The sequence below is a fragment of the Quercus robur genome, chromosome 8 (assembly GCF_932294415.1).
Source record: "Quercus robur chromosome 8, dhQueRobu3.1, whole genome shotgun sequence".
In the NCBI taxonomy this organism is placed as follows: domain Eukaryota; kingdom Viridiplantae; phylum Streptophyta; class Magnoliopsida; order Fagales; family Fagaceae; genus Quercus; species Quercus robur.
The window spans coordinates 29,952,064-29,978,042 of record NC_065541.1 but is presented as its reverse complement, the minus strand read 5'-3'; the positions used below and the strand labels follow the sequence as shown (position 1 = coordinate 29,978,042).

General features: G+C 32.7%; 2 protein-coding genes and 1 non-coding gene across 9 annotated transcripts; 2 read left to right on the top strand and 1 right to left on the bottom strand.

Moving 5' to 3' along the window:
* Positions 1-374: 374 nt before the first annotated feature.
* On the bottom strand, positions 375-3,631 carry LOC126695163 (uncharacterized). Of its 3 annotated transcripts, XM_050391819.1 has the most exons (6): positions 3,489-3,631; positions 2,103-2,855; positions 1,875-1,991; positions 1,123-1,286; positions 830-1,037; positions 375-717 (listed from the first exon to the last, which is right to left on the bottom strand). In XM_050391819.1, the coding sequence occupies exons 2-6, from the start codon at positions 2,706-2,708 to the stop codon at positions 547-549; spliced, it is 1,266 nt and encodes a 421-aa protein (XP_050247776.1). In that variant the 5' UTR covers positions 2,709-2,855; positions 3,489-3,631; the 3' UTR covers positions 375-546. The 3 variants fall into 3 exon arrangements, with proteins under 3 accessions (XP_050247776.1, XP_050247777.1, XP_050247775.1); XM_050391820.1 differs by lacking the exon at positions 3,489-3,631 and having other exon boundaries at positions 375-712; positions 2,103-3,469; XM_050391818.1 differs by lacking the exon at positions 3,489-3,631 and having other exon boundaries at positions 2,103-3,466.
* A 14,507-nt stretch (positions 3,632-18,138) lies between these two features.
* TRNAI-UAU (transfer RNA isoleucine (anticodon UAU)) lies at positions 18,139-18,212 on the top strand. The gene has a single exon. It is a non-coding gene; the product is annotated as a tRNA-Ile (tRNA).
* A 165-nt stretch (positions 18,213-18,377) lies between these two features.
* LOC126695162 (protein IQ-DOMAIN 10-like) lies at positions 18,378-25,979 on the top strand. 5 transcript variants are annotated; one of them, XM_050391817.1, is made up of 7 exons: positions 18,735-18,834; positions 18,962-19,047; positions 19,149-19,261; positions 21,139-21,306; positions 23,265-23,540; positions 25,247-25,360; positions 25,446-25,979. In XM_050391817.1, the coding sequence occupies exons 3-7, from the start codon at positions 19,187-19,189 to the stop codon at positions 25,728-25,730; spliced, it is 918 nt and encodes a 305-aa protein (XP_050247774.1). In that variant the 5' UTR covers positions 18,735-18,834; positions 18,962-19,047; positions 19,149-19,186; the 3' UTR covers positions 25,731-25,979. The 5 variants fall into 5 exon arrangements, with proteins under 5 accessions (XP_050247773.1, XP_050247770.1, XP_050247769.1 ...); XM_050391816.1 differs by lacking the exons at positions 18,735-18,834; positions 18,962-19,047 and adding an exon at positions 18,378-18,504; XM_050391813.1 differs by lacking the exons at positions 18,735-18,834; positions 18,962-19,047 and adding an exon at positions 18,565-18,696.

Genomic DNA, 25,979 nt, shown 5'->3' with positions numbered 1-25,979 from the left:
AAATCCACATGGTCTCGGTCTCTTTCTCTCAACTTACGTGGACCCTTCATATCGTCACTCATCTGCAACCATAATGAAGCATAGAAATGAGGAGCCCACCAAAACGAGGACAAGACAAAGCAAAATCAGAGTTCCCACAATCCACATGCAAAAGTTTGTTACCAATCCAGTGTCTGACTCATCCTGTAAATGCAATGCACCAACCAAGCAACTAAAGTATAGAAACTTAGAAACAGAACCACAAAACCCTCAAAGCACAACCACCAAACCATGGTCATCAAAGTACGACAAATTCAAACAAAATCTCCCTATCTTTCTCTGCTCTTACCCTCACATGGCCAAGATTCGGGGTTTCCTTAATACTCAAGCTTACATATGCAAATTTAGATATATTATATATATGTACCCTATTAATTAATTGTAATATTCAAAAGAAATACAGAAAAGAAAGAGAAGACGTTTCTTGTATTGTCTCTTAATAAGAGAGTAATTACTAGCCTGAAAAACAAACTAGAAGATATGGAAGAGAAAAATGGGCTAAGTCATTTATAACTTCAAATTGAGATCAACACTTTCTCCTACTTCACCATTACAATTGTTCATAGTTGTTGTTGCTTGGTCAATCTGCACCTTTGCTGGTGGGAAGAAGCTATAAAAAGGCTGTTGTTGATTCAACTGACTTAGTCCTGCCTGGACAATTGGGTCTTGTATACTTCCCTTCAACAAATTAATAGCAAATAGCAATTAATTAAGTACAAATCAAATATACATGAAACATGAAATTAGTGAAATGGGATATGGGATATGGGTTTTTGTTGTTCAATCTTACTTGATAAGGTAATGATTCAAAATCAGGGAATTTGTGGTTATAAGAGGCTAGACAAGCCGAAGGGTGCTTGAACTTTGAGCTTGGACACGTTGAAGTGGTCGTAGGAGGAGCTAGTTTGAGAAAATCTCCATAGACAACCTCATTTTCTTTGAAACTTTGCTTTGGATTATTCAGCTTGGAGTTGGAAGTTGAGCAGGAAGGGCCTTCTCTGAATACGGTGCAAGAACACACACTATGAGAACAGACAACAGGTAACATTATATGTAAGGACCATAGATTAAAATTTAGCTAACCTATAAATTGTATCTCCGGCATCGAAATTAAATGCGCCTCCATTTCCACATGAAGCTGATTCATCTGATCTTATAGGAGCAACAGGGGTTGGAAATTTGTAGTTGAAAGACGGGCCTGGTGGATTGTCTAGAGAGAAGGGATATGGCCTCTTCATGCCAACCATCTATATACACACATTTAAACAACTAGTCCATAAGATACAAATCCACATTTTAGATCTCAGTAAAAAAAAAAAAAAAAAATCTACATTAATTGTAAGCCCAAAAAAATAGTAGTGCTATAAGTATTAAAATTTTTACTATTAACTTACAAACTAATATCTAATATGTTACTAATCACAAAAAGAAAATTTAAATATTCATTTATGAGTATTTAAAATCCATCAATTACATTCATTGTTACATTACTTTATATTACCTTTAAGATTTTCCATAAAAAATAAATCATACCCAATTGCCTCTCTCAACCCCATAAAAAGTGGGAGTGTATGAACTTTTTAATTCCAAAATTAAATATTTACCTAAAATAAGAAAATGAATATCCCAGTTTCAGATGTGATTATACAAATTAACAAAACAAACTTATAGAAAATTCCCTATAACAAACATTTATTTGAAACTAATATTTTAATAAATTCTTTGTAAAAAAATTAAAAAAAAAAAAAAACATAAAAAAAAATTCATGAAAATCATCTCTCCATGTTGAAAAAACTTAAAGAGCACTAAAATAGGCAGGATTTGCATTTACGTACCTTCTCTTCCTCCGGCCACATGGGTGTATAGTTGCCGTAGTAGCTTTGGTTTGAAGGGGGCTCCATCTGAAAATTTATTACAGATGATGATGAAGAAGTCCCTGATGAGACGTTCGCCTACAAAGTTCCATCATCCATGAACCAAAATTCCTCGTCAGTCCAAAACTAAAAAATATTGCAAAACCAAATTGAAATTAAAAACAACGCGTACGAGGCAAAAAGGTTTACCATTGAATGAGAAGGATGCTGATATTGTTGTGTTCTTGGCATGAAACCAGGTGGAGGCCAAAAGGGGTTGTCGGATTCATAAGGCAAATTCAAATTCGACCGAAAAGCCAATCCTGGATCCACCCCAGAATTCTCCTTCTCAAGATTATAGTCATAAGAGTTCCACAATTTAGGCAACGGTGGAGTGCTTGAATTTATGACACCAATGTTTTGAGTTGGCCTAATTATCAAATTTGGCAAAGAAAGATCGGTTTGGGAAAGAGAAGAGAATGGGATAGAAGAGGAAGATGGATTTGAATGATGGTAATCTGGAATTGGCAAAGATAGAATGGAAGAATTGGTTGCTGATACTGAAGGTGGTGGTGGTGACAAAATTGCAGCTGGAGCTTTCTTTTGTTGTTCTTCTAGCCTGATCTTTTCAAGCTGTGCCACACCAAGTCCTCTTTGTGGGACTTTCTTTTGCTTTGGCCTTTTGGAAGATCTAGCAAAACCTCCCATAACAATGCCACCACTACCACTACCACTACCACCATCATCGCCACCGCCACCGCCACCGCCACCACTACTGCTATTGCTATACTTTTGGTTTTTGTCCACTTGATCCATTTTTGTTCTTTTCCATCTAAAGTTTATAAATTTCAAGAAAGTCTGGAACAAAACCTGATACCAAGAAACGGAGAGACAGCCAAGTTTCTGTTTTTCATGCTTTTGTTGCTAATTGTTATACTTTCTTGAGCCACTATAGTTCTCTTCCTTGACAAGAAATAATACAAAGATTTAGAGATAGAAATAAATCATTGACTTTCAAGAACCCATCATTTTGAAATCAAATCTGGAGTGCAAATCTAAAGCAATTTGAAGAACCAAAGCTGGCAAAGATTGCACAAATCTCTTAGATTGTGGAATTTGAGGAACAAACCCAAAAGCTTTGCCAAGTTTTCAGCATAGATTGGAGAGAGAAAGCAAAGGAGTCTATGGAGAGAAAGTATCTGAGAGGTATCTGATTTTTCTCAAACCCAGTTGCTTGTCTGAGAGACAGATGAGATATATAAATATATCACATGTCAAAACAAAAATGAAAAAAAAGAAGCCTATATTTTTTCAAAATTCAAACCATGCAAATCTAAAGCCCTGCGAATATTATTTTCTCACTCATTTCTCGCCCAAATCCTCGCTCCACTCCTCATTCCTTTCCTAGACCGACTCTCATGAACTCTCTCTCTCATGTGTCATGTGTGTATTATAAGACTTTATTGCCAACCCACACCGTCTATATTCTCTCTCTCTCTAAATTATGTTACTTCGAGTTCTAAAAAGAGTTAAGAAACTTCGTTTTGAAAAAAAATAAAAGAGTTAGAAACTGACTGGATAGCAATGTCACCTTACCTTATCTGTGTATGTTGTTTGATTTTGGGAGAAATCGCTAGCTGGCCTTGCATTACTTAGGACCCAATTGTAGGGCCCAATAAGTGTCCAACAAACACAAACACATACAAATACAAAGCTTGATTAATAGTGTATTCACTACCATATTGCCCCCCTTTTTTTTTTTGGGTAAGCTATTGCCCCTTAATAGTTTAGAATGACCCTCCATCCCTCAACAATGTGTCTAGTCACTAGATGGCAAACAGTTGGGTGGGGTCGGGTTGGTAGGATTCATATCGAAAACGTGTTTAGGTTGGTCAGATTACACGTCAATTCGTATTTTTTTCACATGCAAAATATTACTAAATGAATAAAAAAATATTAAAATTGAAAAATAACAAAATATTTAAAAATAAGTTATATAATAGATAAATTCTTAAGTTTATATAATTCAATATTCTCTAATGATATTATCACCATAAAAAGTTATATGATTTTCCGTTAAGTACTCAAGAATGATATAGTTTTTTTTTTTTTTTTTTTTTTTTTTTACATTAAAAAAATAATATATATATATATATATATATATATATATATATATATATATATTTAAAGAAAGAACAATAAGTGTTCATCACTCTAGTTACATTCTTAGGCAATAATAGCTCATTCCTTTGACTCTCGTCCTTTTAGAAATAAACTTTGTTTCACTTGAAAACAGTGAAAAAGATGTTGGTTTACTTGCAGCAAATGAGACTAATAATGAAAAGGATTTTCCGAGTTTTATTATAAAAATTTGGGGTTTAGTCCAATGCTCTAAGTCTTTTATCATACCAAAGGATTTAGAGATACTATTTCAATCTAAGCTATTTTGATGATCATAAAATTTATGTAGTAAGCTCAATTTCTTTGAATATTGTTGCCCTATGGTCAAATTAGCAAGAAAACCTATTGGTTTATGCTATTTGATTTAACGTATTCATTACCTTTGGATGGTTGATGTCATGTTGCATTTACATGGTTTAGCATTTGGAGTGATTTGCTAGTTTATATGGTATGATTTTTTTTTAATAAAAAAAAAAATTTGTTTAAAAAACAAGTTGGGTCATATGTTAGATGGGTTAACGTAATATGACTCAAGAAAAAATAGGTCTAGTCATGAGTCAACCTATTTTTATCTTTTGGTCAAAAATCTTGGTTTTAGGTCGGATATTTTTCTTTAGGCTGGGTTACTAAGTTCGGGTCCAATATTTGCCATGTCAAAATGTGTCATGCCCATAATATATTCTGCTTTATGTGGCAATGTCTAAGTTTATTGTTTGTTTGTAGGTGTGTTGAGTTTGTTTTGTGTTTTTGGATAATTAGAGAAGACTTAAAAAACAAAAAATTAAAAAATAAAATAAAATAATTTGAGAAGTGAAGAAATAAAGAAGAAGAGGATTGGTAATGGCTAAAGCCTTAAGCACCCAAATCATTTAGGTAGTCATGATATTTGTTTTGGATTGGATTAGACTTGAAATTTGGTAATACGTTGTGAAGAATATAATGGCTCAAATTATAAATTTTTTATGAGTAAGAAGTAAGAGATTAAGTTTAATTTTGAGCCGTTCCTAAAAAAAAGGTTAATTTTGTGCATAATATACATGTAGGGACACGATCCTCAAACGACCCAGCGACGAGGTTGGGCTCGCGCGTGATGGATCCCACACAATAAAATTTGTAGAGAGTGGGCTTGAAAGGCTAACGTTGGGTCACGGGGCGTTAGTACCGGCCGGACTTTAGATAAACCCAGACAAGAAAAGGCTTTAGTCTGGATATTCGGGCCTTACACCTTTGTGACTTGAGGGATTTGGCTCCTCGGATCATGTCCGAGGAGCACTAATATTTTCTCCGGTTACCCGACGGTGGGTTTTTCGGGGTGATGCGCAAATATTATCCGGGCATCCTCATTCCTGGAGTTTTTCCCCAGGAAGTGAGATGGGACCCCCCCCCCTTTATTACCTTACGTTTTCTTTTATACTAGCCTACGCTCGTTGTCCCTCGTCCACGTGTAGGGTCGATCTTTCCGGGACAGATATTTGTCCCATCAATCTAATCCCGAAATTGTTGGAGATGGTCAATAAAGCCTAGGAATCCGGTTCTGTTAGGTGCAGTGTCATATCAGTGAAGGGTATTAAGGACAATTTCCCTGAGATATTTTCTGATCTTTTAAGTTTGCTTGTATGCCACTCTCATCCATGAGACTTTGGGCCTGCCGAGGACTAAGCTGTCCTCGGCTGTATCTTCGGGCCACTTTGGGCTTCCTATTTTTGAGCTTGGGCCCTGGCCTCCTTCAGTTTGGACCTGCGGACTCCCCATAAGCGAGCGGGCCGGGCCCATAAACTATTGGGCCCCACAATACACTTGATAATATATGCTAATATTAATAACTAGTCGCTAACTCATGCAATGCACAGTATAGTTAGCGTATTTTAAATATCTTCACTTTATTCAATGTTACAATAAGTTTTGAAGAAAAAAATCAAAAGATTCAGAGTTTATAAATTAATGAAACAAAACAAAAAATATATAACTACACAATAGAAAAATATAAAAGAAAGATGGCATACCCTCAAAAGAATAATCCATGACTATAGTCTTTGAAATTTGCCAAATTGTTTCAAATATTAGCAAAAAATAACCCAAGAATTCAAAAGTTTAAACTTCTAAAAAGCAAAAAGAATTTGAAGAATTAGAAGATTCAGTGCCTATAAATTATTGAAATATATATATACGTGTATATATATATATGACTACACAATAGAAAAATATAAGAGAGAAAATATTCAATTAGCTAACAGAAACTTCAATTTGACATCCAACTTTAATGGGAAGAAAATTGTAATGGGATGGGAAGAAAATATGGACCAATAAATAAAAGTCAAATGCTAACCTCCATGATAAGCTGCATACTACAAAAGAAAACACTATAAATTTAGCATACAATAGCATAATCTATGGAAAATTATTGAGATTATGAGTCCACTAAATGCACCCATTGAAAAGCCGACCTAGAGAAGTAATCTAAAAACACAGAGCACTAAACAATTGATCACAATTATTTAGAAAAAATATCAGTATCTTTATGGAGAGAAGCCAACTCATTAGCATAAATCTAAAAAACATTGATTAAAAAAAATATTATAGAGAGTATTTGATTATTTTTCACTCTCTCTTAGCGTTTCTTTACTCCCTTGAGTTTAGGTTTTAAGAGTGTTTATATATTACTACTTAGTAGTAGTTAGTTTGTTTAGTTTCCTTTGGGCTTATGTAAAACTAATATGGAAGAGTCCCCATAAAAAGTTAAAACTAATAAATTAATTAAATAATTAAAATAAATTATAATGAGGTGTAAATTTATGAGACTTGTAAAACTGACGTGTCAAAATTTAAAAATGACAACAAAAAGTCAAAATTTTCAATTTTATATTATATATAGATGATATACTTTGAGTTTGAGTATAAGTTGGATTTGTTAGAGAGATAGAGTTTCACTCCTTGTTAAGTTTGGATTAAATAAAAATAATTTTGTTTTAAAAAAATGATAATGATGAGTTTGAGTTTAAGTTGGACTTGTTAGAGAGATAGAGTTTCACTTCTTGTTAAGTTTGGACTAAACAAAAATAATGAATAAAATGATAATTTTATTTAATTATTGTGTTGATATGAAAAATTGTGAGAGTTTCAGAGGTTTCGGTTATATATATATATATATATATATATGGATAATATTAGATTAATTTAGCTTAATATATTGAATACATAATATTATTTTTTTAATGAAATTAAATATGCTTGAGCATTGAGAATTTTTTTTTTTTTTTTTTTTTTGGTGGCCTAAAGAAAGGAAATCAATTAAAAAATTAGAAATATGGAGATTAAAAAAATGAGGAAAAGAAATAGAACAATCGCAAATAAATTAATATTCTTACGATGGCTTGTTATGAGAGAGTGGTATTATAGTGTGAAAGATGGCAGTTTGGTTCCACCACTTGTCACAACTTACAAAATAAAATACAAAAAAAAAAAAAAAAAAGGCTAAAACGCAAACTAGCCCTCTAAGTTTCTTCAGATTTCATTTCAGTCCTCTAACTTTGATTTTATTCATTTCAGTTTTCTAATTTTCAATTTTATTAAATTAAGACTTTTCCATTAACTTTTGTTATATATTTGGGGTTAATTTTTCAATTTTTCTTCAAATTTTTTAAATTCAACTGATGATTAAAAACTATTTTCCAATTTTTTTTTTCAAAAAAATTTAATAAAAGTTTACGGAAAAACCTTAATTGAATAAATTTGAAACTTGGACGACTAAAATGAACAAAACTAAAGTTAGATAACTGAAATGAAATCTGAAGAAACTTAGAGCATCAGTTTCACATTTTAGCCAAATAAAAAAAAGGGTGAACTATTTCATCTTAATCTCTTTAGGGGACGTTTAGTTCATTTGATATTACATCAAGGTGCAATGTTACATTATTGTAATCTTAGATTCATGTAATCACATTACCTTGATGTGACATTAAGGTGTTTGGTTCATTACATTACATTTCAATCATAACTCAAAAGTATAACATTCATATAATTGATTCATAAACATTCTTAGAAATAATTATAATTATTATAATAACAAATTGATTGAAAATAGCCTCAACACTAAAAATGCCAAAATTATCCTTGAGCAAAAAAATACCCCTGAAAGACCCAAAATAACCAAATTACCCCTAAAACCTCAACAACAATAACAACAAGACCACATGAAATCTAAAAAATGACCAAAATACCTATGTAACCTCTAAAATTACCAAAAATACCATAAATCTAAAGAAAATAACCAAAATACCCCCCAAAACCTCAAAATGACCAAAATAGTCCCGAAATCTAAAAAAATGATCAAGATAGCCCCAAAATCTCTAAATGACCAAATACCCCCAAAATCTTTAAAATGACCAAAATACCCCTGAAATCTCTTAAATGACCAAAATACCCTTGAAATCACTAGAATGAGCAAAAAAATCCCGAAACCTCAAAAATGACTAAAATACCCCCAAAACATCTAAATGATTAAAATACACTCCAAAAATTTCTAAAATGACCTCAAATCCTCTATATAAAAAAAATAAAAAAATAAAACAACTTGAATCCTGTAAAATGACCCAAATCACCCCCAAAAATATCAAAAATGACCATAATACCCCTATAACCTCAAAATGAACAAAATACCCCTTAAACCTCAAAATGACCAAAAATGCCCATGAAACCTCTAAAATGACCAAAATTTCATTGAAATCTTTAAAATAACAAAAATAACCTTAAATATTTAAAATGGCCAAAATACTCTAACTTCAAAAATGGCCAAAAATTATTCTAGAACCTCAAAAATTAGGAAAATACCCCTAAAACTCTAAATGACATAAAATAACCCGAAACTTTTGTTCATTTTGAGGTTTTGGGGTATTCTTTGTCATTTTTGGAGGTTTCAAGGTATTTTTGCTCATTTTAGAGGTGTTGGGGGTATTTTGGTCATTTTAGAAGTTTTAGGGTTATTTTAGTAATTTTTTAGGTTTGGGGTATTTTTGTCATTTTTGAGGTTTCGGGGGTATTTTGGTCATTTTAGAGGCTTCAATAGTATTTTGGTCATTTTTTAGATTTAGAAGTATTTTGGTCATTTTTAGAGGTTTTGAGGGTATTTTCGTAATTTTGGAGGTTTCAAAGGTATTTTGATTATTTTAAAAGTTTTAGGAGGTATTGTGGTCATTTTGGAGGTTTTGGGGGTGTTATGGTCATTTTGGACATTCGTTGTGCATTTTAGTCATTTTGGCAGTTCCAAGGGTTTTTTGGTCATTTTACAGGTTTTTTTTGATATTTTAAAAATTCTCATGAGTAAAATAAATTTTTTTTAGTATAAGCAATTTTGTGAATTCAATAAATTATTACATCCTCACCAATATGTAATGTATAATAACCCCTATTTAAGAAGGTGATGTGATTTGATATATTTTGTAATCTTAGATTACGGTAATATTAGAAAAAATTAAAATAACCAAACACCTTAATGTCACATTAAGGTAATGTGCATCACAACAGAGACACAGCACGGTAAACCAAATATCTCTTATGCATAATGTTAAAAAAATAAAAGACTTTAAAAAAAAATATTTGGTTTACTCACGAGGAAACATGTCATTTCTTGTTTTATTTTATTTAAATATTTTAATTTATTGAAAACTTATTAGTTTGGAACAAGATTGTAAAATGCAAACTTTTAAAAAAATATATATAGAAGGGTGAGTTTTAAATACTAAAAACTATCTTCTTCTTTTTTGAGAACTTAATTAATAAAAACTATCTAGACATACTGTGGGGACCGGCCCAAAATAACATGCTGGCTGAGCCCTAGGCCCGTCTAAGGACGCAGCCCATCTGATGAGTCAGCGTAGCCCAAGCAATCCTTATTCAGGCCCACTAGGGCAAAGAGAACATGTCCGAGGAGTAATTTCTCCTCGGATACTGCAAAATCCGGAGCAAAGGTACATCCAAGCCACTATAGTCCATCTTCCAAATACGTAAAAAGGAAGGAAACCTGAAATATCTCAGCAAAGGTTGTGACCACCACATTAAATGCATTACAACTACTCTCCTGACCGCATTAATGAGGAGAAGACCCCTGAATAGTGCTACCTTGGCTACTGCAACTCACAAAGAACTGAGAAAGGTGTTTGATGGGACAGGTACTCAAGTGGGGGTTTGGATGATCAACAAGTGTAAAGCCCAGATGCTTGGAAAGGGCCTATATAATATGTAAAAGTCCCCCAAGAGAAAGGGGGGGAGAAAAAAGGAGAGAATACTGTAGAGAAGTCTTACTGCACTGATCTGTTAATCAAGTTTTTAGCTCTATCATTACCGGGTGACCTTTCAACACAATAGCATTGGTTCTTGTTCGTGTGTTCCCTTAGCCCATGCAACAACCCGTTTAAACTTACTTAAACCGAGTTCTTTAACCCATACTCTACAAGAATTCATTGTGTTGGGCTTTTTGGATCAAGGCTTGTGACAGCAAGAACTTGGTTACTAAATTGTGCCCCTACACATACCTTAATATATATATAATTATAATTATAATGATTTAGATTTACAATTTATATTTGTATTTAGTGTCATGTCATTTAAACATTTAATATATATATATATATATATTGCTAATGTAGATGTTTAGAGTTGTTTAAGCACTTGACTGTTATTTTTGGGTATGTGTAGTCCACTCATCTCACATATTCTAGAATTAAATACAAGAATCCCTTAAAATAGCCTTAAGATGTTAAGCGGATGTTTTGAATCCAAAACTTTATGGATCAAATGAGGTTTTCATTGGACCAATCAGGGCAAAGTAATTTAAAATTTTAATTTCTTATTATATGAATAAATTATATTAACGGAATTACAATTTTTTTTTTGGTAAACAAAAAATTGGGGCAACCAATGTGGCTTCAACCCAAGTCCTAAGACTTGTTGGTTCGGTTTCTCAACAACTAGGCCACCAAATGTTGGTGGAATCACAAAATTTTAATTTCTTAATATAATCGCTATACATTGCCTTGCCTTGAAGTAGAAAGCTGTATGTTGAAAGTTAAAACCAAGTTGGGCGGTGGTGGAGATGATTGAAGTCATTCATTCACACATAGAATACAAAATTGAGCAAACCTATCTCTACCTTTACCAAAGGGACCCGCCTTAGCAATACAAAAGTCTTGACTTCAGGAAATAGAACCCACCAGAATCGTTGAGGAGGACACGCGGTGGAGCCTCCATGATGATACCTCTTTTGTCACGTAAGGTGCCAAAAGATTTTCTTGGAGACACAATATATAAAGGGATCGAGGGCATCTATCAATAAGATTCTCTATGACACTGTTTCCGGTTTTTTTTTTTTTTTTTTTTTTTTTTTTTTGCAATTATAGATTGAATGTTATTTGTTTCTAGAAACATGATCTGGACCATGAGGGATAAGGAGTCCCCATTTTTAGGTTAAGGGGGTGAAATAGGTGATCAAAACCAGAAAAAACAGTTTACATCATAAAAGTGAGATAATTAATAAAATGAATGAATATATATATATATATATATATATATATATATATATAAATGAATGTAAACCATATAGTTTAGAATAAAGATTTTGATTTGGATGAAAAGGAAAAATGGTTAACTAAAATAAGGAAAAAAAAAAAACTGTTATCCTAAAACAAAGAGAAAATTTTAGGTAAACCCAAGTCAATGTTGATACTTAATTTTTTTTTTTTTTTTTTTATAGCAAAAAATGTGTGATAAATAGATATATGTTTGACAATTTTGTTAAATGAGCTCCCCTTTGCAAAGAAATACGGGACGAGTACTAGAAGTAGAGGACTTTAGTGTCAAAATTAGTTATAAGTTTTCAGCATCATCTTAAAATTGCTTTTCAAGTTGCTCTATTTGTTTCAATAGAAAATCTTAAGTTAAGATAATTTTATACATTTTCTTGTGTTTGGTAGTATCAGATAAGTTGAAACTCTTTAAATAAAAAAGGGTCAAATGAAAAATATCTCTTAACTTCCTTTATTTAGATTGACATGAGATAAAGTTGTTTTCTGCTAAATTTTTTTGAAAAACAACTCTATCTCAAGCGAAGCTAACTAAAGAAAGTCAAGAGATAATTTTTTAACTCATTTTAAGACCACTAAACATAGATAAATAGGAAGTTTTCTACAAAATTATTTTTGGAAAATTATTAATTTTTCACGAAATATTAACGTCGAAACAAAAAGAGGAGGAAAGTAATCTCTTTAGCAAAATTGTCAAGCAGACAACAAATTTTACATATAGCTTTGTAATAGAGCTTTCTTAAAGAGATTTTTTTTTAATGGGCTTAATCTTTTTAGTGCCGCTTTGGTATTACATTACTAGGCTGTGATTTATCTCTAGTACTTTTTAAACTGAAATTTCCTTTTGTTTTAATGAAAAACTGTCATGTCACCCACTAACTAAATAAAATGTGGAGATTAAAACCCACTATAATTTGTTATTGTATATTTAAAATAAAAGGACATGTTCAATTTAAAAAGTACTGGAAATAAGCCATACTCACATTACCAAGGGTTTAAGCTAAAGATTCAATTTGTATTAATCTTAAAAGCAGAGTTACATGGGCAAAGGGTTCTGGGTTCTCTCTCTCTCTCTCTCATTGTAAAGTTTTGTGAGGCATTCTAAAATGTACTTTAAGAAAAAAAAAATACTAGTTTATGGTAATGGATGAATGGTAACTCACCAAAAAGAGGTTTGAGCTCCTCAAAACCTCTATCAAGAAAAGATGAAATTTTAACTTTTCGGATGAAAAAAACCCTCTACCATTTGTAGCTTATGCTTTTAGATATTTAGGGTCTATTTAGGATCTGCTTATTTTGCTGAAACTGAAAACTTTTTGCTGAAAGTACTGTAGATAAAGGTAAAAATTAGCTAAAATAGTACAATAAGACTCATGAATGAATAGTACCAAAAAGTGTAATGAGACCCATAAATAATAGTAAAAATAAGTTGGCAAAAATAAGTGGTGTCAAACGTACACTTACTACTTTAACAACACTATTCATTGTAATTTGCTACATGCTAATATACTCAATAGCTCCTCAATATATTTTTTTTTTTTTGGGGGTAATAAATCGGCCCCTTAAATCCAAACACCAAAAATATCTATAACAAATCCCCAAACTTGAAATTTATCAGTTGAAGACTATCAGTTTGGTTACTTGAAAAAAAAAAAAAAAAAAAAAAAAAAAAAAAAAAAAAATCCCTTCTCCATACTTCAACGACTCAACAATCTGTTTTGTTGTTGTCGTCCGCTCCAACCTACAGTAAATCTCTCTTCCCTTTTCTCTCTGTTTTGCTTTGTTATCTGCTGAGATATCCCCTGTTTGGTAAGTCTCTCTATCTTGTTGAAGTAGTGTTTAATTTGTTAGTGCTTATAGATGACGCCACTGTGTCAGTTCATGTTTGATTACTGACTTATTATAGCTGGCACCTTTTTCTAATATTTTATATTAAATATTTTTGACTGAATATTTTATGTTATATTTAGTGTGTGTTTGGATAGAACTTATTTTGTTGAAACTGAAAACTGAAAATACTGTAGCAAAATAATTTTTAAATGTGTGAATAGTACTGTGGGACCCATTTTTAATGAAAAAATTGATAAAAAATGAAATTTGTGGGTCCGTAAACAGTGCACATGTGCACTGTTTACCGCAGAAAGTCAAGATTTGCGGTTACTGTTCAATGAACAGTAACCGCAATACTCCAAAAACACGTGAAAACCAAAAAAAAAAAAAAAAGAACAAAAACGCAGATCCAAAAACGCAGCTGTGGATCCAAACATGCTCTTAATTTGATAACAATGGTTACTGTTTATATTCATTGATCCTCTCTTAAAATATGTTTATATTTGACAAAGTATTATGTGTAATTTTGCTCCCAAAAAAAAAAAAAAAAGTAGTATGTGTAATTATTGAATGATTGTTTAATTGTGTATAAAACAAATAGGCTACTATAAAATTTAATTCAAAATCAATTATAAGTAGTTTTAGTACCATTTAAAAAAAAAAAAAAAAAAAAAAAAAAAAAAAAAAAAAACTAAATTGAGAACACAACTTTATTGAATTAAAGCTAACTTATAATTTTTTTTACTTAAGGATTTTGTAATTGTTATATTTAGCTTGACCCCCTCCTAAAAAATATTCTTGACTCCGCCACTGTCTACAACAATACCAAAATGATAATAAAATGTTTTGAAGTTGTTATTCTCATTTGAGAACCAAATTGATAAAGGTCTTTAAGATGTGAGAAATAATAAAAGAAGACATAATAAATATGCTTTGTATTTTCATACTCAAACATCATCATTATCCTCGTCATCACCATCATCATTATTAATAATGGTCACACATTCTCTCTCTCTCTCTCTCTCTCTCTCTCTCTCTCTCAATGGTTAAGTGCAATTTTGAAAAATAAGTACGGCTATTATGTCAATTCATTACTTTTATTAAAAACTTAAGGGCAAATTACATTATCTTTTCTTGAAATTTGGAGGAATGACACTCACTCCTAAACCTAAAAGGAAAAAACACTCTTCTCTTGAGGTTTGAAAAAAATGACACCCCCCCCCCCCCCTCCCTTTCATGAATATTAGTAACAAAAATTTTAAATTTTAACAGATTTTTTTTAATCAAAATTTAATCATGGTTAGTAAAAAGAGCATTCACATGAAAAAAATTTAAAAAAAAAATGAAATGAGCATATTATAAAACGTTTTGCTTAGTCTCTTTTAGTCGCACCTTACCAATTGATATTATTTAAGTTTGTAAATTCTTGAATTTTTTAATTGCACCTCTCACCAATGCTTTGCACCAAAATTTATGTGATAAGCATGGACGGTAATTAATTTTGGGTCTAGTGAAATTTTTAACAATAAATGGAGAGTAATTTTGAAAATCTACCCTTAACCAAATGGCAAATTAAGATACAACATTTTCAACTTTAATTTAACAGAGTTTGGTCAAATAAATGTTAAGGGGGAAAATTGTTTTTCCCTTCAAGCTTTGTGGGGGGGGGGGGGGGGGGGGGGAGTTACATTTCCTTAAATCTCAATGGAGGTGAATCTAATTTGCCCAAAACATAGATAGTGCCTTAAAGATCCTTAACTCTAAAACTCAAATTTTCAGCTTTAGCCTAAAGCCACTAGTGGAGGGACGTAAACGGGGGCCAACCCCCTTGGGCTTTAAAAAAACATCTATCCACTCTGCAATTTTTCTTTAAAATGAAAAATATATTTTAAGTTTCACTTATTATACCCTTTTGAAAAAAATTTACCTACTCTTGCAATTTTTCTTAAAAATGAAAAACATATTTTAAGTTTCACTCATTAGTCCCTTTTGAAAAAAAATTCTTGCTTCATCCGCTGAGTAAAGTTGTTATTCAACTTTAAGGATCTCCTTAAAACATATTTATACTAATGAGTTTGACATACTTTGATGGACCTTGAATCTCTTTAGTAAAAAGTGCTATATGTTTGAAAATTTTGCTAAAAAGCTCTAGGGATCCCCTAAACTGAAAGAAAACTTCAAGTGAAATCTAGAATTTTAAGCTACTATAGGCTTCATTTGGGAGTTTATAAGAGAATGGAATGGAATTGAAATGAATAGTTATGAAGAAATGTAATTTATTTAAGTAAAGGAAATGAATGGAAAATAACATAGAGGGAAAATAATTGAATCATTTTATGATAATATTACTATTAAATCCTTATTTTAAAATAAATGGCTGAATATACAGAGGTATTTTGGGAGTTTTAGTAAAAAAAATTATTAAATCTAATTCCATTCCCTCAAATTCCTCCCAATTTTGAAGAGTGAAAATTTGAAGTTTTATGGGAATAGAGAGGAATGAGTGTTCCCTCCTATCAATTTCATTTTTTTTTCTACTTAAACTCCCAAACAAGGAAAAGGAAAAATATTCTAAAATTGTTATTTTTATTCCATTCTATTCCATTCATTCCTCCCAATCGAGAGCTAAAGCTCTTTGTGCATTATTCCTTAATTTAATAGAAATAAATTAATTTGTATTAGGCTCAAGATTAAGTAGCCAATAAATCAAGAGAGGGAGAAATTGATATGGTAAAGCATTTGACTCTCCCTCTTGAAGAAAAGAAATGGCTTCAGACTTCAGAGCTTTTAATTAAAGCATCAGCAGTGGGGCTTGTATATGCCAAATGTTAGGAACATTTGGCATTTAAGCCCCAAAACTACTCAACAATGGAAAGGCTATATGCAATATGCCATTCTTAAATTTGGGATTTAGCTACAGTACCATCTCAAATGTAAGATGGTACTGTAGCTGAATGGTATAAAAAAAAAAAAAAAATTTTAATACTCTCATTTCTCTTTCTTCTCTCATTTATCCCGGTAAATTTCTCTCTCCTCTCTCATTTTTTCTGTTTCTTTTCTCTCTCTTTCTTCCTGCTCTCTCTTCTTCAACGGAATGGGGGCAACGGCGTGGAGGCTCGATCAGAAAAGCTGTGGTGGAGGCGTGGAGGTCGTGGGTTTTCGGCGTTAGGGTCGAATTTGGGTGGCGTTTGGGTGGCGTTGGGGTGGTGTTTGGGTTGGCGTTTGGGTGGTGTTTGGCGTTTGGGTCGAAGATGATGATGATGATGATGGGTTTGGGATGAATTCAAACGGCGACAAGCGACCCTCTCTCTCTCGCCATCGCTGTCGGCGTTTGGGTGATGTTTGGCGTTTGGCGTTTGGGTCGAAGATGATGATGATGATGATGACGGGTTTGGGATGAATCCAGACGGCGACGGGCAACCCTCTCTCTCTCGCCATCGCTGCCGGTGAGAACAAATGGGTTTGGGTTTGGTAAGAACAGATGGGTTTGATTTTGGATGTTGATTTTGATTTTGGATTTTGATTTTGGTTTGGATTTTGATTTGGCTGGATTTGGCTGTGCTATGTTGCCATTGGATTGTGTTTTTCTTTTTTTTTGGTTCAGCTACTGGGGTTTGTGGTTATGGCTGGTGGGCCGACGGTGGAGGTGGTGGAAGTAGTTGTGGCTGGTGGGTCGACGGTGGGGTGGGTGTCTATGGCTCCGTTGGAGTGGGTTTTGGGTCAGTGGGTGGCAGGGTGGGTTTACTGCCTGGGTTTTTTTTTTTTTTTTTTGGGTGTTGACGATAAATTATGGGTTGTTGTTGGTGGTGGCGGTGGCGGTGGCGGTGTCAGGGGGGTAGTGCGTCGGTGGTGGTGATTGTGGTTTTTTTGGGTCAGTGGGTGGCAGGGTGGGTTTGCTACCTGGGTGTTTTTTTTTTTTTTTTTTTTTTTTTGGGGTGGTGACGGTAAATTATGGGTTGTTACTGGTGGTGGCGGTGGCGGTGGCGGTGTCAAGTGTGTAGTGCGTCGATGGTGGTGATTGTGGTTGTTGAGCAGAAATAAAGAGAGAGAAAGAATAAATAATGTGTTTTATTGTAAATGATGGTAATTATGGGATATATTATTTTATTGTGTAAAAATATTATTTTAATGAGTAGAATAGGAAAATAAAAGTTGGGATGTTGGGTGTATTGTAAAATGGTATTATATAATTGATAAAGTAGGTTTTTTGGATGGTAAAATAAGATGAGATATAAGATCCGGATGTGGATGCTCTTAAGAAGCCAAAATGCACACTGTTTACTTGTTTTAGAAGTGGTAATTAAGCACAACAACTTATCTGCCGCTTCTATGCGTTCAACACATGGGCTTCAAGAGCTTAACCGAAAGCTGCCTCAATGCTCAGAATCCAAAATTAGGAAAAAGCCCATCTAAAACATAGAAGCCTAAATAAGTGGTAGTAAAAACGTATGGGCATATATATGATGAACAAAATCTCTATTTGCGTTTGATTGCTTATCTAACCTGTCCATTGAGAGATGCTTTTAAAAGACAATCTGTTTCTGTAGCCTCAATCCCAAAACGAATGTGGCCCATATCTTGGTTCCTATAATATTTGCGAAAGTAGAAGCGCACAACCGAATTTCCTTGATGTAGCTTTTGAACGCCAGAGACTAACAACTGGTCCCGTAGCTCAGTTGGTTAGAGCGTTGGTCTTATGAGCCGAAGGTCGCGGGTTCGAGCCCCGCCGGGACCACGTATCCCTAGACTAACGAATTAATTTTTTTATTAAATTAATAAGTACAAATAACATTACGTGATAAGTATAGTTTTGATATTTTGCAGTATTACACAAAATTGACTGTTGAACTTGGAAAGATAAAACAGCAGCTTCAGTTTAGTTGCGTTGTCAGTTGGGAGGTTGAGAGACCCTCTCTGTAGACAGAGAGATACCATCACCATGCCTCCTCTCCTTTAATTAATTTATTTATAAGTGCCAACATCATCTCTGCCTTTTTCTTGAATTATACTCCAACCCATTTTCTCTGGTGCGCATCCCTTAAGCCATCTTAATTTGTTTCCCATTTCTGAGTTAATTATTAATTGTTGTTACATTTATTTATAGTTTTTTTATTCAATTAATTATGTTCTTTGATCAATTGCTTTTTCTTTTTCTTTTTCTTTTTTGTGTCTTGAATTGTGTAGCATACACCTAGAGTCTAGAGAAGAAGAATATTGCTGTGAGTGTGATGAAGCATGCATATATATTTCTTTCTGCATTCATTGAAAAATATTTATATATGTAAATTTTATTAATGAATCAGATGCTATTAGCTTATTACGTTTGCTCTACAGGACTAGGGTGTTGTGAGGCATAGGTAACCTCCCTTGATATTGATGACCTTTCATTTTTAGAAATAGAAAAGGCCTATGGCCTTTGTGGCTTTTCAATTCTTGTGCAGATGATTGATACCCATATTTTGGTTCTTAATTTGGCTGTTGCAGTTTAAGTTTTCTCTTGGAATTGGATTTGAAGTGTTGATGTAGTATTTTATATAACACCATATCTGGATATTACAGACACGATTGTGGTTCTTACTTGTTTTCTTTTCCTATCTTCTTGTTAATGTCTTTCTCATGACATATATGAATTCTATTGCCTTGGCTGAGGAAACTATACTTTTTGTGCCAGGTCTGCCTTGGGCTCCGTTGCAATCTTCTGAATTCTAAATGGGTTCTGGAGACTGTTTTAGGTCAATAATTAGCCTAAGAAGAGTGAAGAAAGATAGATCCAAACAAGCAAAGGTAAACATTTTCATATGTTTATCATGCACAGTTTATGAACCTAGTGTTTTCGTATGCCTTTTTGCCTAGATGAGAGGACATAACTTTTGAAGGTGGGAGGGTTTTATTTATTTATTTATTTTATTATTATTTATTGGAGTGACATATAAACAATTCAAGTTTTGTAGATATATATATATATATATATATATATATATATATATATATTTTAACTCAAATTTTGTTTATGTTTTTTTTTTTTTTTTTTTTTTTTTGGGGTGGGGGGTGTGGGGGGGGGGGGGGGGGAATTCCAAGCCAAATAGTTAGGCATTGGATTCAAAAAATAAATAAAATTAAGTAAGAAAAAAAGAGGAAAGAAACATTCAATTGTCTTAAATTCTTTTTATAAATTTATAGAATGACTTTCATTTTTTAATGGGCATCATAATTGTAAATAGGGTCATTCATTAGAAATTTGTAACATACAATAATTACAATATGATAATACTAGACTCATCACACGCGCTTTGCATGTGCAATAATGCTCTTTTTTTTCTAGAGTTATAATGCTTAAAATGATATATAAATAATTGTGTGTGTGTGTGTTTTTTTTTTTTTTTTTAAGAAAAAAAAAAAAAAAAGAGGTTAGGTAATGTAGAATAATATTTAAAAATGAAATAGAGATAATGTCCTAAGTTTTAGAACGAATTGAGAAGATAAAGGAAAAAACCTAAAACTTAAAAATAGTAAATTACTCTTTTAACCAATTTATATATATTTTTTAATTTAAAATTATTTAACTATAAGATAGGGGTATTTTAGAGAGTTTAAGAATTTGTGTAAAGGTATTTTAGTACGCAAAATGTTGAAAACTTGTTATTAATAGTATAGATATGTACAATATCTTGAGAGTAATGAAGGACCAAAATATCTACAAGAGTTATCTAGTTTTTCTTTGGATTCCCCTTTGCATTGTCATAATTCAAAATGATTCTAGGTGCTCTCAGATTTATCAGTTCTTATAGAAGCAACAAAGCATTTCTTAAAAATTGTATGTGGAAACCATCAGATTCTATTTACAAAGGCCAGGATTTCTTTTGTAACTTCTAACTTAGTAGTAAACAAAATCCTACAAAATTAAAATAATTTAACAGTTGAATTGGACAGATAAAAGAGTTTTTATATATATATAAATTTCAAAATTCAATTGTCACAAGAAGTGGAGAGGGAGAATTTTAACTTTGATTCTATTGTAAAAGAGACAAGACAATACCAATTAGTTACAATAACATAAAGCTGAATTAAAATAAAAAAATAAAAAAATCATTGAATATTAATTCATTTCCTACTCCCTTCTACGTTGTAAAATTGTAATAAATAGAAAACTGGAAGGGAGATGACTAAATTAAGTTTGCAGTGTTGTTTGTTAATGCTCCTTGATAGATCTTTTAGTAGGATTAGCATCTCCAACTTTAAACGGGGTTTGGACCTCCATATTCTGAAGATAAATATCACACTCTTGTAGTCTTCTCTCTCCTTTCCGAATATTCCTCTCATAATATCATTTTTCTTACTTACCCTGTTACCTCAATATACTGTATTATTTTTCTTGAATGAATACAATATCTTTGACAAGAAAAAAGAAACAAATACCTCTTCTTCTTTTTTTGTTGCCAAATTGACCAGGCTTTTCCTTAATTTAAGTCCATCGATGTAGGATAAATAAATGACAGGAAGATTTCAATAATCACTTGGAAGTGGAACTAAAAACTAAGTTGAAAATTTTTTGTGAAATTAATGCTATTCTGGCACTTACATATCAAATCTCTCTATCATATCTGAATTTTGTTTTGATAACTATTTCCTTAATCTAATCTATTAATACTTATTCAACATAGGTGCACTCAACTACTGATAAATCAAATGGTTCCAAGAGCAAGAATCAGTCTCATACAGAGTCAAGTAGTTCTTCCAATGGTGGTCCAAATGAAATTCCAAATGCTCCACCAGTTCCAATTAAAAATATAGCTGCCACTCGGATTCAAGCTGCATTTCGGGCATATATGGTACTCCCTTAACATTTCCATATATATATATGGAATTACTAACGTCTGCCCTTAGAGCATATATTAGTAAACCATTTTAGGAAACTTTTTATGGAAAATTTACTTTTTCAATTTTCTATAAAAACTTTCCCTATATATATATATATATATATATAGATATAAAACTTTCCAATAGTAGAAGTTCAATTTTCTATATCATCCTCACATTTTTTTCAAAAAAAAAAAAAAAAAAAACAAGATTCTTGTCAAAATTTGTGCTACCTCTATTATAAAGTAAAGTACAGTCTAAGAAGATCATCATATTTTTATTTTTTCATTAATAATCGTGCCATTTGAAACATTTCATATATTGTGGGACAAATAGTGTATATGCTACTCTATTTGTCCCACAATATATGAACATCAAGCTAGTGTCCCAAGTAAGGTTTCAACTTTTTCTGTCGCAACCTAGATATTTTGATTTTGAGGGAGTGTCACCAACTCACCATGTTATTGTCCCTTTATATATATAATTTAAGCATCACGTGAGATGGCACTTCCCCAAAATGCTAACTTTATATCATTCCTTATTTTACTAAGGAAAAAGATTAATTAAACCATAGCTTTGAACCTCTTATGTAAAAGGCATAAGATTCAAGATGGTTCCCTCAAGTATAGTATCTTGATTGGCATAATAAAACACCAAAGATCATTTCTGCATAATTCTGAGTACAGGAATAACTAATGAGCTTAATGAATATGTATAGTAAGCTTTTCATAGACTAAATACAGAGGATTGCAATGTAGAGCATACAATTTAAGAATAACAAAAGAAATTAGGCAAGTAGATTTATTTTGGAGGTATTTATTAAATTAGGAGTTATAACTGATAGTTATGACATGTGACATGATATGCTAAAGTTTTTCACTGTTTCTGGGATGTTAAAATATTTCCTTAATTGATTCATTCTCTCAAATGAAATTCGAAATACCTGATGACATAGTTCAAATCACCGAAGAATAAGAAAATAGAACCTGAACAAATGATATTATTAGTTCAAATCAGCAAAATAGGCAGGTAAAAATTTTTAAGTAAATCAAGTAGTTGAATATCTGGGCTCTCCTTCCCTCATTCACCCCTATACATCAACCTCGGAGATAGGAATCAGTGTCTGTCTGTAGTGTCGTTAATTTTCTTGTCAGTGAAATTGATAATACAAGTGCCACTGCATGATGTTAACAGTCCAATTCTCCTGGTAATATGTTTCTTCTCTTCTTAGAAAAAGATACAAGAAATGATAGTTCTACTTGACTCATTGACATCCGTTGTGTAAATGGAATACTACGACTCTGTTACCAGGGCAGAATTCCTATCACAGAAAGCATGAGAAATTCATCAGGTGGACAACTTTCAGCATTGATCAGGATCTTTGGTATTTGTCTACAAAATTTATGTTGGAGTATCATTGATAAGTTTCAAATTGCAGGATCGTTGACAAGCTGTAAATCCAACAAGTTAGACTGTCTTAAGAAATTTATGCAAAAGGGCAGAGAAAACTAGTTAGAGTTTATAATTATTATTATTATTATTAAGCTGTTCTTCTCTCTCTCAAAAAAAAAAAAAAAAAAGTAAACAAAAAGGTGCTATGTGAATTGTGAACTATGTACTTCTAACCAAACATGTTTATCACCTTATGAATTCAAAAAACAAAAACTATCTTGAACATACGAAGCTACCATTCTAATTGCCTTTATGACTATGTATGCTTAAGCCCACCTCAACACGTTGTAGTAATAGGATTGCATCTGCATATCAGACAACTTCAATCCCAGTTATCTTTGGCACGAAGCCATAGGAAATAGTAAAAACTTGTATCAATGTAAAATGGTGCTTTCATATGTGGGCTAAAGCTCATCCCATTAGCACTTATGGTGAACTTGAATCTCCATCATCAAAGTCTCTCTTTCTACTTATACAGGCAAGAAAAATGTTACAGGCAAGAAAAATGTTATGCCATCAACCATCAAAAAATGAAACATTATGCCATCCAATGGGGACAGTGAGATTTCAGGGCTTCATTCAAGATCAAAATGTCAGAGAGCAAGCATCAACTGCATTGAATTATATACATTCATGGAGTAGAATACAAGACCAAATCAGAGCTCGCCGACTCCATATGGTCACAGAAGGTCGAATTAGGCAAAAGAAATTGGAAAATCAGTTAAAGCTTGAAGCTAAGCTCCATGAGCTCGAGGTACTGTGAGTCTGTGACTATCTCCTAATTGTCATTACTGCTTTGTTTTATTGCCTATAATAATTATTAGTACTTTGCTGCCAGTCTTGTGCAGCCTCTCGTTTGGTGGGAGGCCAATGTAATTATAGTTAATTTCTTAGTAACATGATTTATTAGGAGTCAGAAACCAATTTAAAAACAAAAATTAAAAAAATCCTCTTTCTATGGCATTTGAAATCAGTAAATTTTCTTCTGTTAATACTTTTTTTGGATAAGGTCATCTCATACTTTTCTTGCTCTTGTAATTATACCTGTTCTGATGGTATTTGCATTTATTCAATTTATCAGCAAATCATCATATCATGTGGTTTAAATTCTAAATATTTGTTTATTTATGTATTTGGTTCGCTAATCCAGACATTTCATTAGAACAACTATACATAGTATTGATTACTGGGACTAGGGGAAGGGGTTGAGTGAATATGCTTTAAAGGCGAAGCATATGCCACTAGTGAGTTCCCCGCTGAACCTAATTACACCAACTAGTTACATGATTGAGAACAAGGTGCTACCTTGTATTATCCTTTAAGACAGAGATTTCTGGTCCTATATATTGTCCCTTGAATCAGTTGGGAGACATTTTTTTTATTTTCCTCGATTGTGCATCTTATATTCTTATTTCATCTATATAGCAAAGCTAGTTGTGTTGGATATTGGATCTCGTAGTCGTGACCATGACTAGCTATGAGCATTCTACATAATGTTTAGCTCGCTAACAATCAAACATCAAGTCTTGAAAATGTTTGAAGAGAAACTAATGGTTTTCAGTAATATTTAGCAGTCACTTTTACAATTTGAAGTCTATTAGACTTGGTAATAAAACTTTGTGTTGCCTATTATCGCACTTTGAATTAGGTTTTATGGAGGGAAGTAGGGTGGCCATTGCTTTGTAGTTTCTAGCACGGTTTTCCTAGTTGCCTTCGTGCTATGCGTATGCGTTCCTTTAGCGTCCATTCTCGGGTTGTGATCAATAAGATAGCTTTAATTTAATTAGACCAAAGGCCGCTTGGCTGTTTTGAAGCACATCCAAGCGGATATACATATACTGGAAATGAACTCGCAAAACATAAAAACAGAAAATTAGATTGTGAATTATTAAAACACATGGCATGCCCAAAATTCATCACCATAGTTTGGTCCCGAAAAGTTGAATAAGCAAGCATATGGGTAGAACTTACCTTCTCTGTTAAAGCACATTTGTTATAATTACAAATGTTACAAACTCAGTAAAACTCATCCTTGAAAACCGGCTTGCAAGGGGAGAGTGTCTAAGAGCTTATAAACATATGATTAAGCTTATGCTTAATCCATGTGGAATACTAAAGATCATAACAACATTGGTTTGTGGGTTTTTTTTTTTTTTTTTTTTGGGGGGGGGGGGGGGGGGGGGGTGTTGTTGGGTGGGGGGGAGAAGGAACTTGTATTAGTGGCAAAGAGTAACACAGTTTGTGTGGTTAGCTTTTTAGAAATATTTCCCGTTTCCCATGCAACTAAAGCATATTAGCTATCTAGCTTTTCGTTATTTATTTTATTATGCATATCGTTTCATATTTTCTCTTACGCAGCTTTCAAAAGCATCTAAGCTCCTTAAAACAGCTAAAAGCTAACCTTATCTGAACATCCAGGATGGATGGCCATTGCTTAACAATTGTTAATTTGCTCAATAGGTGGAATGGTGTGGTGGCTCTGAAACCATGGAGGAAATCCTTTCCAGGTTACAACAGCGAGAAGAAGCCGCTATTAAGCGTGAGCGAACCATGGCATATGCCTTCTCTCATCAGGTCTGCCCTGAGAACACTTACATCCTCAGTTTTAATACTAATGGTTAAGAGTTATAGAAAATTAATGCATAAATTTGACTAGCAGTGGAGGGCCAACTCTAGCCAATATCTAGGCCAGGCTTCATACAATCTTGGAAAGGAAAACTGGGGTTGGAGCTGGATGGAGCGCTGGATAGCTGCTCGCCCTTGGGAGATCCGGGTTCATGTACATTCTCCTGAATCGAAGAAAGTGCAAACCAAGCAGAGCAAATTATATAAAATGGGAAATCAGCCAGAGAAGAAATTAACAGTTTCATTCAAACCTGCTTTATCAAATGGGAAGGGAACCACAAAAGTGAAAAACTTGGTCTACCCAGCTGCTGAAAAATAAGCTGCCTAAGAATCATCTTTATGTTGGCTTAAAATTGAAGACATACCCAGCTCAAAGATTTTAGCTTTACCAATTTCTGTCATGAATTTATTGTGGTTGTTTTATATCTTGGTTTATTAATTTGCCCATTTGGATTTGGTATGAATCTGTCCTTGTGTGTAAATAAGATAACTGACATTATATTATTGTTGGATTGTCAGTAATATAATTATACACATTGTACATATATATTAAAATGCGTGTTTAACT

Bases quoted from the DNA above. Each gene is read 5' to 3' on its own strand.
- LOC126695163 (XM_050391819.1), bottom strand. From the start codon at position 2,708: ATGGATCAAGTGGACAAAAACCAAAAGTATAGCAATAGCAGTAGTGGT. The intron at 1,992-2,102 runs GTAAACCTTTTT...GGAACTTTGTAG, and splicing joins AGCATCCTTCTCATTCAATG to GCGAACGTCTCATCAGGGAC. The intron at 718-829 runs GTAAGATTGAAC...AATTTGTTGAAG, and splicing joins TTGAATCATTACCTTATCAA to GGAAGTATACAAGACCCAAT.
- LOC126695162 (XM_050391816.1), top strand. From the start codon at position 19,187: ATGGGTTCTGGAGACTGTTTTAGGTCAATAATTAGCCTAAGAAGAGTG. The intron at 19,262-21,138 runs GTAAACATTTTC...TATTCAACATAG, and splicing joins ATAGATCCAAACAAGCAAAG to GTGCACTCAACTACTGATAA. The intron at 21,307-23,264 runs GTACTCCCTTAA...CTACTTATACAG, and splicing joins CTGCATTTCGGGCATATATG to GCAAGAAAAATGTTACAGGC.